Source organism: Gossypium hirsutum, chromosome D10 (assembly GCF_007990345.1).
Source record: "Gossypium hirsutum isolate 1008001.06 chromosome D10, Gossypium_hirsutum_v2.1, whole genome shotgun sequence".
In the NCBI taxonomy this organism is placed as follows: Eukaryota; Viridiplantae; Streptophyta; class Magnoliopsida; order Malvales; family Malvaceae; genus Gossypium; species Gossypium hirsutum.
Genome location: NC_053446.1, coordinates 4,025,911 through 4,037,614, shown reverse-complemented (window position 1 = coordinate 4,037,614; position 11,704 = coordinate 4,025,911). Strand labels below are relative to the sequence as shown.

Here is an 11,704-nt window from a genome sequence, read left to right as displayed (position 1 = left end):
GTTCAAGCAGGATAATACACTTGGTAAATGTGTTATTGGGTACGTTGATTCTGATTATGCCGGTGATTTGGACAAGCGAAGATCAACCACCGGTTATGTGTTTACACTTGCTGGAGGACCAATAAGTTGGAAGTCTACACTACAGTCTACAGTTGCATTGTCAACCACAGAAGCCGAATACATGGCTGTAACAGAGGCTGTAAAGGAGGCTATTTGGTTACAAGGTATGGCTAAAACCTTGGGGTTGGTTCAGGAGCATATTAATGTGTATTGTGATAGTCAAAGTGCTATTCATTTAGCAAAGAATCAAGTCTATCATGCACGTACAAAACATATCGACGTACGATTCCATTTTGTGCGGGAAATTATTGAAGAGGGGAAAATTTGTCTTCAGAAGATCAAGACTGCAGATAATCCCGCAGATATGATGACCAAGGTGGTAACAACAACCAAGTTCGAACATTGTTTGAACTTGATCAATATCCTACAAGTTTAACAGTTGAAGAAGGCACTATCAAGTATTGTTGTCAAAGGTAGAAAGAATTGTGTGAAGATAAGATTATCCTAATCAAATCTTCAAGGTGGAGATTATTGGATACCTACAATCTTTGACTTTTCAAAGATGAATAGTGGTAGAAAGTTGGCACCGAAAGGCACCGAAAGTAGAAAGTAAGATTAGTTGGCATGGGATAATTGCAATTTTGGTCCCTATTTGTATAGGGACATTGCAAGTTGATCCTTAAACCTCAACTATAAATAGGCCTAACCATTTCTTACTTTCTTCATCCCACACTTGCCATTCTCTACTTAAGGCAATTATTCTCTCTCCCTATTTGTAAACTTTCACTTGTATTTTTGGAGTGAAATATATTTGGTAGTGCCCGAGGACGTAGGCAAAATTTGCCGAACCTCGTTAAAATTCTAGTGTTCTTTATTTTTGTTCTGCATATTTTGCAAGTGTCATTGTAGTGATTTATTGTGCTATTAAATTACGATAGAGGGATATTCTGGCTAGGAAAGATCTGGTATGTAAGCGATCCTCGTGATCCACCTCTCTTTCCTGGGAATTGAACTTAGTGTGATTTTTCAGTACAATAATTTTACTCTTTCACACGCTTCCGCGCAACATTTAGGAACGAGGAAGAAATGATCAATTCTTCTAATATACTAAATTTACATTCTTTCAACTTATCTTCAACTCTCAACTTTAGTAGATCTCTTCACCTTAACTCTCTATAACCTACAGCTTTCTATCTCAACACAGTGAACCGACATCCACAACCACTACTTTTTCCTCCATATTTTCTCGTTATTGTATTATTGTATCAACAATAATCTTATCAATTGGACTTCAATTGTAAATCAAACGAGTTTAGAGACAAATTCTTAAAATTAAAAATTGAATGTAGATATAACTAAACCTATTTGTTTTGATTTGTTTAATAGACACCGTTTGTGCTTCAGTTTTAAACTTTTCTTTAGCTGTTTAAGGTTTATTTTTAGATGATTGGACCATCTGTTCCTTTGTTAATTCCCAGTTTAATAAAGCTAATTAGCAGTAAATTAAACGTTGCAACCGTCCTACCCAAATGGATTAGTCACTGCTTTTACCATGGCTGTTAACATGGGTTTTTTATATACAAAATTAATTGTATTAAATGTGTAAAATGAACGAAGTTGGGTTGAGAGTAGAGGTGTTCATGGTCTAAGCTTAAGCATAATATTAACATACTTTATACTTATTCAAACCCCATCTGGCCTGAAATATGGGCTTAAAATTTTGTCAACTTTTGTCTATATTTACAAAAGATTAACTCAAGCCTATTTTAGGCCCACTCATATTATTTTTAAAATATATATTTATTTTATTGTTTATATTAGAGTAGTATTATATATTCAATATATGTTTATTTTTTTAATGTGTTCTAAATTATATAATAAAATAATATAAACTTAAAAACGGGTCAGGCCGGATTGGGCTCGAACTTCCCAACCCATATTTTAAACAGGTCTAATTTGTTTGCTCAAACCCATTTTTCAAGTCTAATATTTTTATCCAAACCTTCTCAAATTTCGGATAAACCTTCAGGCCTATACCCATAAACAAGTTTAATTGAGAGCACTGTAGTGTAGAGATAGAATTAATTAAAAAAATTAAAAATAAATTTAATTAATATAAAACACATCCAAGATATGAAACCAATATTAGCATTCAATAAACTAGAGTGAAACTTGATTCAATCCTAATTTGTACCAAAATTGTGGAACAAAACTATTATTGGCATTTAATATACTTTTAAGTAAATATTATTAATGGCCAAAATGTCAAAAATAAAGGCTTATAAATCAGAAAGTCTCAAAAAACTAGAGACCATGAGAGATTTGTATTGGTTAAATGAAAACATAATTTACAAATTTGGAACATTCCAGAGAAAGTTTACCCAAAATCATTGACCAAACACTACCCATTCTCACATATTACAATGCTCTATAGAACTTATTCATCATATATCTCCCCTTCCATACTCATTGAATTCTTTTCATCTTTTTTGCTTGTCGATTTCAACGCTTCTAGGAATGAGCTCAAAATTCTTAAACCTTTCGAAGCCTCAGAGAAGCAAAGCAAATTAGAGGCACAGGGTCTGAAACTCCATTTTTCAAGCAACGAATACGCATTGGAGAAGGTTCATAGCAAGAAATAGAAAACTGTGGACAACACCACGGGAAGGTAAAGGAAGATTTTCTTAGTGAAAACTGACTCATTTTCACACTCTTCTTCAACAATGGTCTCTAGCCTCGGATAAGTTGAAGATTTTCTTATCGAAACGTGGCGTGCAGGTGCCACTGCACCCCGGTTTTGCTTGCATCCCTTCTCTTTCATCATCTATAAAACTTGATTAAAAAAGAAAAGCTGTTTTTGACTATGGGCTTTGATGGTTGAAGGAGAATATTGTTAAGGATCTCAAGAGGATACTGATATTCGAGGAATTGAGGTGTGGAGAGCTTGGAGATCAAAGTATGGATTATATAGGGAAGGGGGTTAAGGGGTGTTACGGTGCTTAAAATAAGGAAAGATCAACGAGCAAAAAAAAGACTGGCAGTTTGTTGGCAATAATTTAGACCAGAACAGACACCAATGTTTAAAGATGGAGATTAACCCACGTTAGCAAACCATGTACATTCTAAAGTTGACCCTTGTTTTTTTCCTCTTGTTATAGCAAACGGTCTTTTCTAATTTTCCAAAAGACATTGAAAAAATATCATTTCGTACTTGGCACTTCTAATAATCACGAGATACAGATTGGATTTTTCTCACCAAAGTTAATATAAATGTATATAAAAATTACTTATTATGACCAGACAAGACAAGACATGGAAAATTCCCTATGGAAGAGGCAATTGGATGCCTTACTTCCGCCATAAGATCACTGGTCCATCCCCCTGTGATTGTGAAGACCAATCAACCAAATTTCGGCCTATAACTTATGGATAAGGATTAAGAAGATAAAAAATGGAATTTGAAAGTAAAAATATATGGTTTATACTTAAGAGTTCATAGATATTGAGCAAAGCATTTCGCCTATAAAGATTATTACCTATCAATAAACCGTCAACAAATTTGTTCTAGCTACGGTCCACATTGCCTTGGCCTGGCCTAGCAAATTTCGACCGAAAAAGTCATAAAACAGTCTTTTCAAGTTTCAACGCGGTACGACTGACAAGTCTTATCAAGTTTCAACGAGGTCTGAATGAGACAAACAAATTCGGACGGAGGCAAATGCAGTGTATACAACTGCACGTGTCTAGACAATGTGGTTAATTCTGGTCTCTTTCAAGGGCTATATACAAGTAAAGATGATAATAAAATAATAAGTCAGACAAATGAAACGCAGTCTTGTTATTGGATAAGGCCATTGTCAACTTAACCTGAGTCCTCTTCTACCGGAAAAAAAGGGGTATTTTAACGTTATTGTATTCAATGTAAAGGAAGATTCAAAGAGAGTTATCTATTTTGCATACACTTGTCACAACATATAGCACTGTCCTGAAAATATTCCTTTTATTGATCTATTAACATGTATAACAAGCTTCTTTGTAACTAATTCAGAAAGGGAATAGCCTAAATGATTTACCGGATTATGGTTTGAAATCACTAGCTGTTTTGGAGTTTAGAATGTCAGTCGGAATTTCATCAGTCGAATCACCCTGAATGGTTTGTTCAGTTCCATGGTAAATAACACGTGTCTTCTTAATGCCTGCACGTTATAAAAGCGACGTGTCATACAACATTTCCAGAAATCTGAAAACAAAGGAATGTCCAGGGAGTCGAATTGGCAGCTCTTTAACATTTGGTAAAAGGAAAAAGAATGCTAGATAATAGTACTTGGATGAAAGTGTAGAGAATTCGAAGTTTTTGTTTATTACTTGTTGAGCTTTTACCTTTGAGACAGTAGATGTAGAAGCGTGAAAACAACGGCAATGGTAACCGAAGAAGAACCGATAAAGACATATGCAAGACCAAGGAAGTCATTCTTTCCCCCCAACCAGCTTGTTGTTGAAAGAACTAGCTTCTTTTTACCACCAAAACTGTATGTGTTGTAGTTGTTCATTAGGTGGACCACTACAACATCATCCACATCTAAATCCTTTTCGATTCTCCCATACAATTTTCGGAAGCTAGGGAGGGCAGATGTACGCATCCATACAATAAGATCCTCCTGATCGCTTAGCTACAATGCATTCATTCACCGGCATCAAAAGAAAGCGCAAGAAAACCAAAAGCCAAAAGATTATTTCATATCTCAAGCTCTAGCTGAATACTTTACTCAAACCAAATACTGTATTAACATAATGAAAAGAAGAAAGCTTGTTATTGAAAGATATTTGCTAGTTGGTTGTATTCGAACAGGTATGTCAAGTACTGAATAAATAATTTCGGGCTAGACAAAAGAATCAGCAAGACCACAGTAGAATGTCTCAGGAAAGAGCTAATACTTACAGGAATTCTTGGGTTCAGCTTCCCACCACCAATCAGTGTACCATTTTGGAAATTGAAAGGATATACATTCTTTCCAAATTTGTGTTCCCGGTCACTCTTCCAGGCAATGTTCTTCCTGTTGACCTTCAGTTCTGCTCTATTACGGATAAATGTAAATGTATCATTAAATAAACTCCATGCTATTAACCCACAAGGAATGATAGGCCGATCATTGTTGACCTCTACAGGTTGACATGAACTTATGCCATGTTGGTTCTGTCCGTGTAAGAGTTGCTTGTCGCTTCTGCTTTTGACATACCTGGCAAATGTTTAGACCAGTGAAGTGCAAGCAGGAAAAATAATGAAGATTAAAGCAAGAAAAATTTGATATTTGAATAACTTGTAAATAACAAATAAGTAAACAACTAAGGTAAAAAGGGAAAAATAGTAAGCAGGGCCTCAACCATGAATAGTTATTTTAAGGTCAAAAGTAAAAGGCAACAAGCCCCTATATAGTTCATTTAAACAATATGAGGGAAATGGATCAATTTATCAATGTTGATCAAGCCAAAGCTTTAAACCCATCAAGTGAAAGATTCGCACCGACGGTGGTTCTGATAATAATTATCAAGCTGATAGTAAATGTAAATTGGAGCTTTCATGTACTTGGGCACCTACAAAGAAATGTTTGATGCAAAATAAGGGTTAAAAAAGGCAGTCATATGCAGCTTAATAACGACCTGTATTCAACTAAGAATAATGCACCTATGCTAGCACTGATTAGATGTTTCTCTCAGCATTCCACAAAAAAAAATCGACTCACAAAGTATATGGAACAGAAAGAAATACTATGTAATAGTTCAATTTCCCTTCCTTTCCAACGGACTCCACTTCCACAGATAAACTGGTTTTAGTTCCCAGTAAATTTCAAAGTCCAGTGACACAAAATTTCACTTTTCCTGGAACTAGACACTCAATTCATGATAGTCTGTGCTGCAGTATAATGCATTGTGATCACATAGAATGAATGGTTGAAGGTATAGCTTGGCTAGATTTTCAATTTTCACGGTGAAGGTATAGTCAATGTAGAAACGAAGTATCACCTTGAAAGAAAGAGAACAATTCTTGGGAATTGAGTCATCCTGGATATATGAAACCTTATTGATTCTAAATGGCTCAGGTACACATCCTATATCATATCGTTCCACGATTTCAACAACCTACCAACCAAGAAAAGAAGTATAATATATAGCCAGATGAGATAACAAGAGCTAAAGAATGGGCAATTACACTATGAGAAGCTCGCAGAGTAACAAGGCCAACAGGAATGAAAATGAAACCTATAAACAAAATGTCATAAAGACCTGCAGAAATGAAGATGAAACCCATAAATAAAGCTAGGTAATAATCAACATTAATAAAGTTAACATCATAAAATGCAAGTTAAAATATCAACCAGAGATTAAGGAAATTTTTGGATGCTAAAGAGTGTAGTCGTGCTCTCACCCATTCTGGAGTAAGGACAGGTTTGCAAGCTGGAAGATTCTGCTGAGTGAACAGGTAAAAAGCTACACAACAACCATAACAAGACCAACAAAATATTAATGAGAGAAAGATTTGATTGCTTGGTGGACTAAACAGGTAAAAAGCTGAAAAACAACCATAAAAAGATGATTGTGGACAACTTTGCTACCACTTCATAAAATGGAGTACTTCTTATACGAAGTCAAAGTTGTAATGCAAGGCAGACCAAGACTTATTCTCATCTACATATCATTCAACCCTCCGCAATTAGCATAACAATCGATGCATAACGCATTTCAGATGTGCTTCAACCGCGAATAGTCTAGCATATGACTAATTTTTAGCTTAATGGCAATTATGGAGAAACAATTCAAAGGACACACCATCATTCCACCTGCTGCTCTCACTGCCACAACTCCCCAAGAAGAAACTCAAGTATGCGAGGAGAGCCGGTAGTGCACATACAGAGACGGCCACTTGGATCGTCACATTTCTTTCTTCTGCTTGCAACTATTTGTAGACAATTGCTAACAATGCAGGTAGTAGATATATGCAACGAACAAATGAACTAGTATTTTGTATCAGCTATGTTTATATTTATTCATATGTACTTGAAGCTTGAGCAGATAAATGAAAGATAGGCAGGCATGTGCAAGTACAGATCTCTCTCTCTCTCTCTCTCTCTATGCATGTGTGTATGTATGATTTAAATAAAACCAAAAGCAACACATTTTAAAAGTAAAAGCTTCAAATACCAAAAAGAAAACAAGAGTTAAGATAGCCAGAAAACCTGAATCCCTGTCTCTTTGTGTTCCTCTATCGGTGTCTGTCATTTCCGAATCTCCACGGTGATGCTCTACTACCACAATCCTTCCAGCAACCTTTGAAGTTTGAATTCCTATATGGCATCAAAACAATAAAACCAGTAAAGCACGAACCTTTCACAAGCCAAACCAAAATTCAGAAACCTCGTTTCTAATTGCGTTATATGCACTTTCATTAAAACTCAGTATTAGACAAAAGGTAATTTGAACTATATTCAACATTCATCATCTTGATTGTTCATTTCAGTAGCAACCTTTCTCTGAGCACATACCTTATACCAGTATTAAATGTTAATTCCCACATTCTATTTTCCTTCTTTTTTTAAGTTTCCTTGCCTAAGTCACCAACCCTTAAGTATTTCTCTAATTAAACTCAAATAGATATTAATATTATCTTAGCCCCTAATCTAACATCTCTTATACGACAATTTCCAAGCAACCAAACGGAGCATAAAGTTACAATTGGTAATCAGATAGCTTCACCAATCCTCAAAATCGAAAACTCCACAGTAAAGGATAAATGAATAAATAAGAAAACTCATCTTTTAAACTACATTATGCTTTATTTAGTAGGAATTCATTTGCACCAACGTTTTGTGCAAGAGCTAAGTAGTAAAAAAAAAAAAAAAACATTAACTTGTTTTCACATTCCTTTCCCTTGCATTTTCTCGTTAACCAAACAGGAAAACAGAAAAATCGTACCGAGAGAGTCAACTAGAGAGAAGTGGCGGCAATGTCGATAAGCCCAAAAGAATGAGCTTGAAAATAAGGAGGGAAGATTGAATTATACGAAAATTAAAGCGAAAATTTTCATTATTCTTTAATTGAAGCGGAAGGTGAAAGATTGCTTTGATGAGGGAACTGGAATCTTTTCAATCAAACATTGTGTTTTACAACATTCACGAGGGAAAAGCGACAGTACCAAGCAACCGAAAACTAATATAAATAAGGTTAAACTATAATCAAGGTGATTAAACTATTAGTAAATTTGTGTTTTGCTCACTCGACTTTAAGATTTACAAAATGATCACTAAACTATTCAAAAGTTCTTATTTAACTTATTGGACTGTTAAAACCATTGCCATATGACATTATCTGTTCACACTTTCTACACCAATCGAAACTTATCTTTCCTCTTCTCTTCTACAATTTAGTTTTTTTTCATGAAACAATTTTAAACGTCATGAATCTGTGAATTAAAATTCACACAACTTTATTTTTTTATGTTCAACACTAGCTATCAATCAATTGGATTTAATATATGTTATTTTACTAGTCAATGGGTACTGATCATTAAATTATTACTTGGAGCTCATTAGTAAGACTTTTGAAAAAAAAACTTAATTGCCTTGTGACTTAAATAAATTTTTTTGAATAGATCCGTGACTTAAAAAAAAGCTTCCGGATAGTTTAATGATCATTTTATAATTTTTTAAGTTAAGTAACTAAAATATAGACTTATTAATAATTTAGTAATTCTAAGGTAGTTTATCTATAAATAAAGGGAGGGAGGGTGAAAATAAAAATAAAAAAAAAATGATTTTAAAAATATTCTATGCAACATAAAATATGATTGAAGGTGTTAGGAGCATGTTAATGAGATTGCTATGCACGGGGAAGTAAAGAAAATTTTGTTAGGAATCAAAATTTTTATTATTTTTAGGGGTTAGAATGTGATTTTATTTTTATTAACTTAAAATTTTAAAACAACTAAATAAAAAATTTTCAATTTTAACGTGCACGGGCCTGCACCACTGGCCATAAAGCCGCCAAATGCTCTGTAGTTAAAGATGCTTTCCGCTCAATGATCAATATATTTTCTTAGTTCTTTCCCTCTCCAATTACCACACATTCTGATCACCCAAACAAGGCATTTCGGCAGCATCTTCTCCTCTTCTGTTAAACCTATCCCAGAAACGTCATCTCCAGTCTCCACAAATCCATGCAAGGTTCATACTCCATGACCTCCACCAGAACCCAACAGTTTCCTCTGATCTTATCGATTCCTATGCCAACGTTGGCCTCCTCAGCCTCTCTTTAGTTCTAACAGCTTGTTCTTGTTAGCCGGAAGCCGAGTGCGGGAAAATGGTTCATGGGCTAGGAAGCACCGACACGGGGAAAATCCCCTCGTACTCGCACCAGTGTCGTACTGGTGTCCGACACGGACAAGCCGCCGACACGGCCGGATACGTACCAGACACACCTTGAAGCGTGTCAAAAAAGGACACTCCCGGACTTTACTTTGGCCTGAATCAGAAACAGAAGAAAAAAAACCCATATACAAGAATAGAACTTTAGTAAACAGATAAAAAGAACTTTAACATTTAATCGTGATAATTTATGGGATTTTTAACATACCTGTCTTCTTTGGAGTCGATTCGCTTATACGAAGATGATGATGCTGGGGTTTTTTTGCAGAGAATGAAATACTGAGGCAAAGGTAAGGACGGTAAATGAGAAGGGAAAAAAGGGGTAAATGGGGAAGAAAATAAAGGGTATGTGAGTGTCTACTTAAAAAAGAAAAAGAAAATAGTTAATGTATTATATAGTTATAAATTTATAATGGGGTAAGAAAGTAAAAACAAATTATAATAATATAAAAATAGTGAAATTAAGTATAATAAAAATATATGAGACCCATATAAATTAGATTTAAAATATTTTTTAAAAATTAATTTTAATTATAAATTAGTAAATATATGTGTGATCCAAATTCTTGTTAAATAAACAAGTTAAATAAAATATATTTTTTTCTAGAAAATGTAGTATTTATTAATATAATATATTTTAACATAAAATATATATATAAATAATAAAAATATTTTTTTATTGTTGCATCTTACAGTACCCATGTCCTCACTTTTTAAAAATTACTATATCACCGTATCGTGTCGTACTCGTATTATATGTCCGTGTCCATGCTTCATCATTCATGTGCAGTTGGCAATATTGGGTTCATTTGAGGTTGTTGGTGATGCTTTGGTGGAGTTTTAATGGGGAGGTGGTGAGTTTGATCATAAGGTGGTTGATGAAAAGCCTGTTAAGGATTTGGGTTGGAAAATTTTGATTTTGAAGCTTCTCAAAGAGGAAGTGTGGTCTCTATTATTAATTTGTTGAGGGCAGGTGTTGATTTGCATTCATTGAGTGCAAGAAAAGCTGTTCATTGTTGGGTTCTAGTTAGTGATTTAAGTAAGGATTTATCTGTGAATACCGCTCTGTTTTCAATGTACTCAAAACTTGGTAGTCTCGAAGATGCAAGGTTGTTATTTGAAAAGATGGCAGAGAAGGACCTCGTACTATTATACATACCATTTTAGTCCTTAAACTATTAATAAAGGAATTAACGAAAGCTAAATTTTAAAAGAGTTACTATTAATTATTTTAAAAAAATTGAAACTTGTTTATTTTTATTTGCACTTTTAACTCCAAACAAAAATTTTGTAAATTTCAACTTGAAACAATAAACAAGATTCGAACGATATAAAAATACATATTCTAACCGTTAAGATATTGATTCAAACGATAGCCAAGTATATAATTTGATTAACAATTTAATGCATTAATTCGATAGTTTTCTAGTTGCGCACTTCTGAGCAACAACTTAATATTTATTCTTAGTAAATTTAATATTTATTTTCAGACAATAATTAAACATGCAATTTCGAGCAACATTTTAATATATTTATTCGGATCACCGCATTATGCACAGAATGGACTACCCTGTTTATACACATTGAACAACGTCATATCTTCAAAATAAGACAACATTAACACTACATATAACATCAAATTGGATAGCTTTACACGATATATGACATTTTTAAAATACTAATTGTTAAATTTATTAAAATTTATATTTTTTAATTTTTTAATAATTTAAAGGTTAAATTAATCCATTTAATAGTACATAAATTAATTTAATGTAATACGTATAATAAAGGTTACTACCAAGTAAAAATAATGTATGCTTATGTGATGAGAAATGATTTAAACCATAAAATGTTTGTTCATAATTCTCGAGTGTGACCATTTTATTGTTTAACATATGCACAAAAGATAATGTTATGTATAATGATATTAATTATTTGATTGCTATTATTTTATTATATTAAGTGATAATATAATAAAATAATAAATGACGAACTCATGTATAGTATATATATTAGTGACAAAATTATCTCTCACTAAATACTTATTAAGTAGTAATGTTTCATGTTATCATCATTAATGTCATGATTTTATTATATTAGATGATGATATAATATGTCATTTTAACACTCTTACAATATAGCTTCCGTTATTTCATCATTGACTACAATATAAATGATTAATGACGATTTTTTATATAATTTGATAATGCCACAAGTTGTCACTAAAT

The 11,704-nt window shown here is 33.3% G+C and overlaps 1 protein-coding gene across 1 annotated transcript; it reads right to left on the bottom strand.

Moving 5' to 3' along the window:
* Positions 1-2,344: 2,344 nt before the first annotated feature.
* On the bottom strand, positions 2,345-8,240 carry LOC107914571 (putative ALA-interacting subunit 2). Its single transcript, XM_016843511.2, has 9 exons — positions 8,029-8,240; positions 7,293-7,400; positions 6,485-6,546; positions 6,269-6,342; positions 6,082-6,198; positions 5,582-5,652; positions 5,000-5,297; positions 4,441-4,730; positions 2,345-4,256 (listed from the first exon to the last, which is right to left on the bottom strand). Exons 3-9 carry the CDS (start codon positions 6,486-6,488, stop codon positions 4,250-4,252), a joined length of 861 nt encoding a protein of 286 aa, XP_016699000.2. The 5' UTR covers positions 6,489-6,546; positions 7,293-7,400; positions 8,029-8,240; the 3' UTR covers positions 2,345-4,249.
* Positions 8,241-11,704: the final 3,464 nt, after the last annotated feature.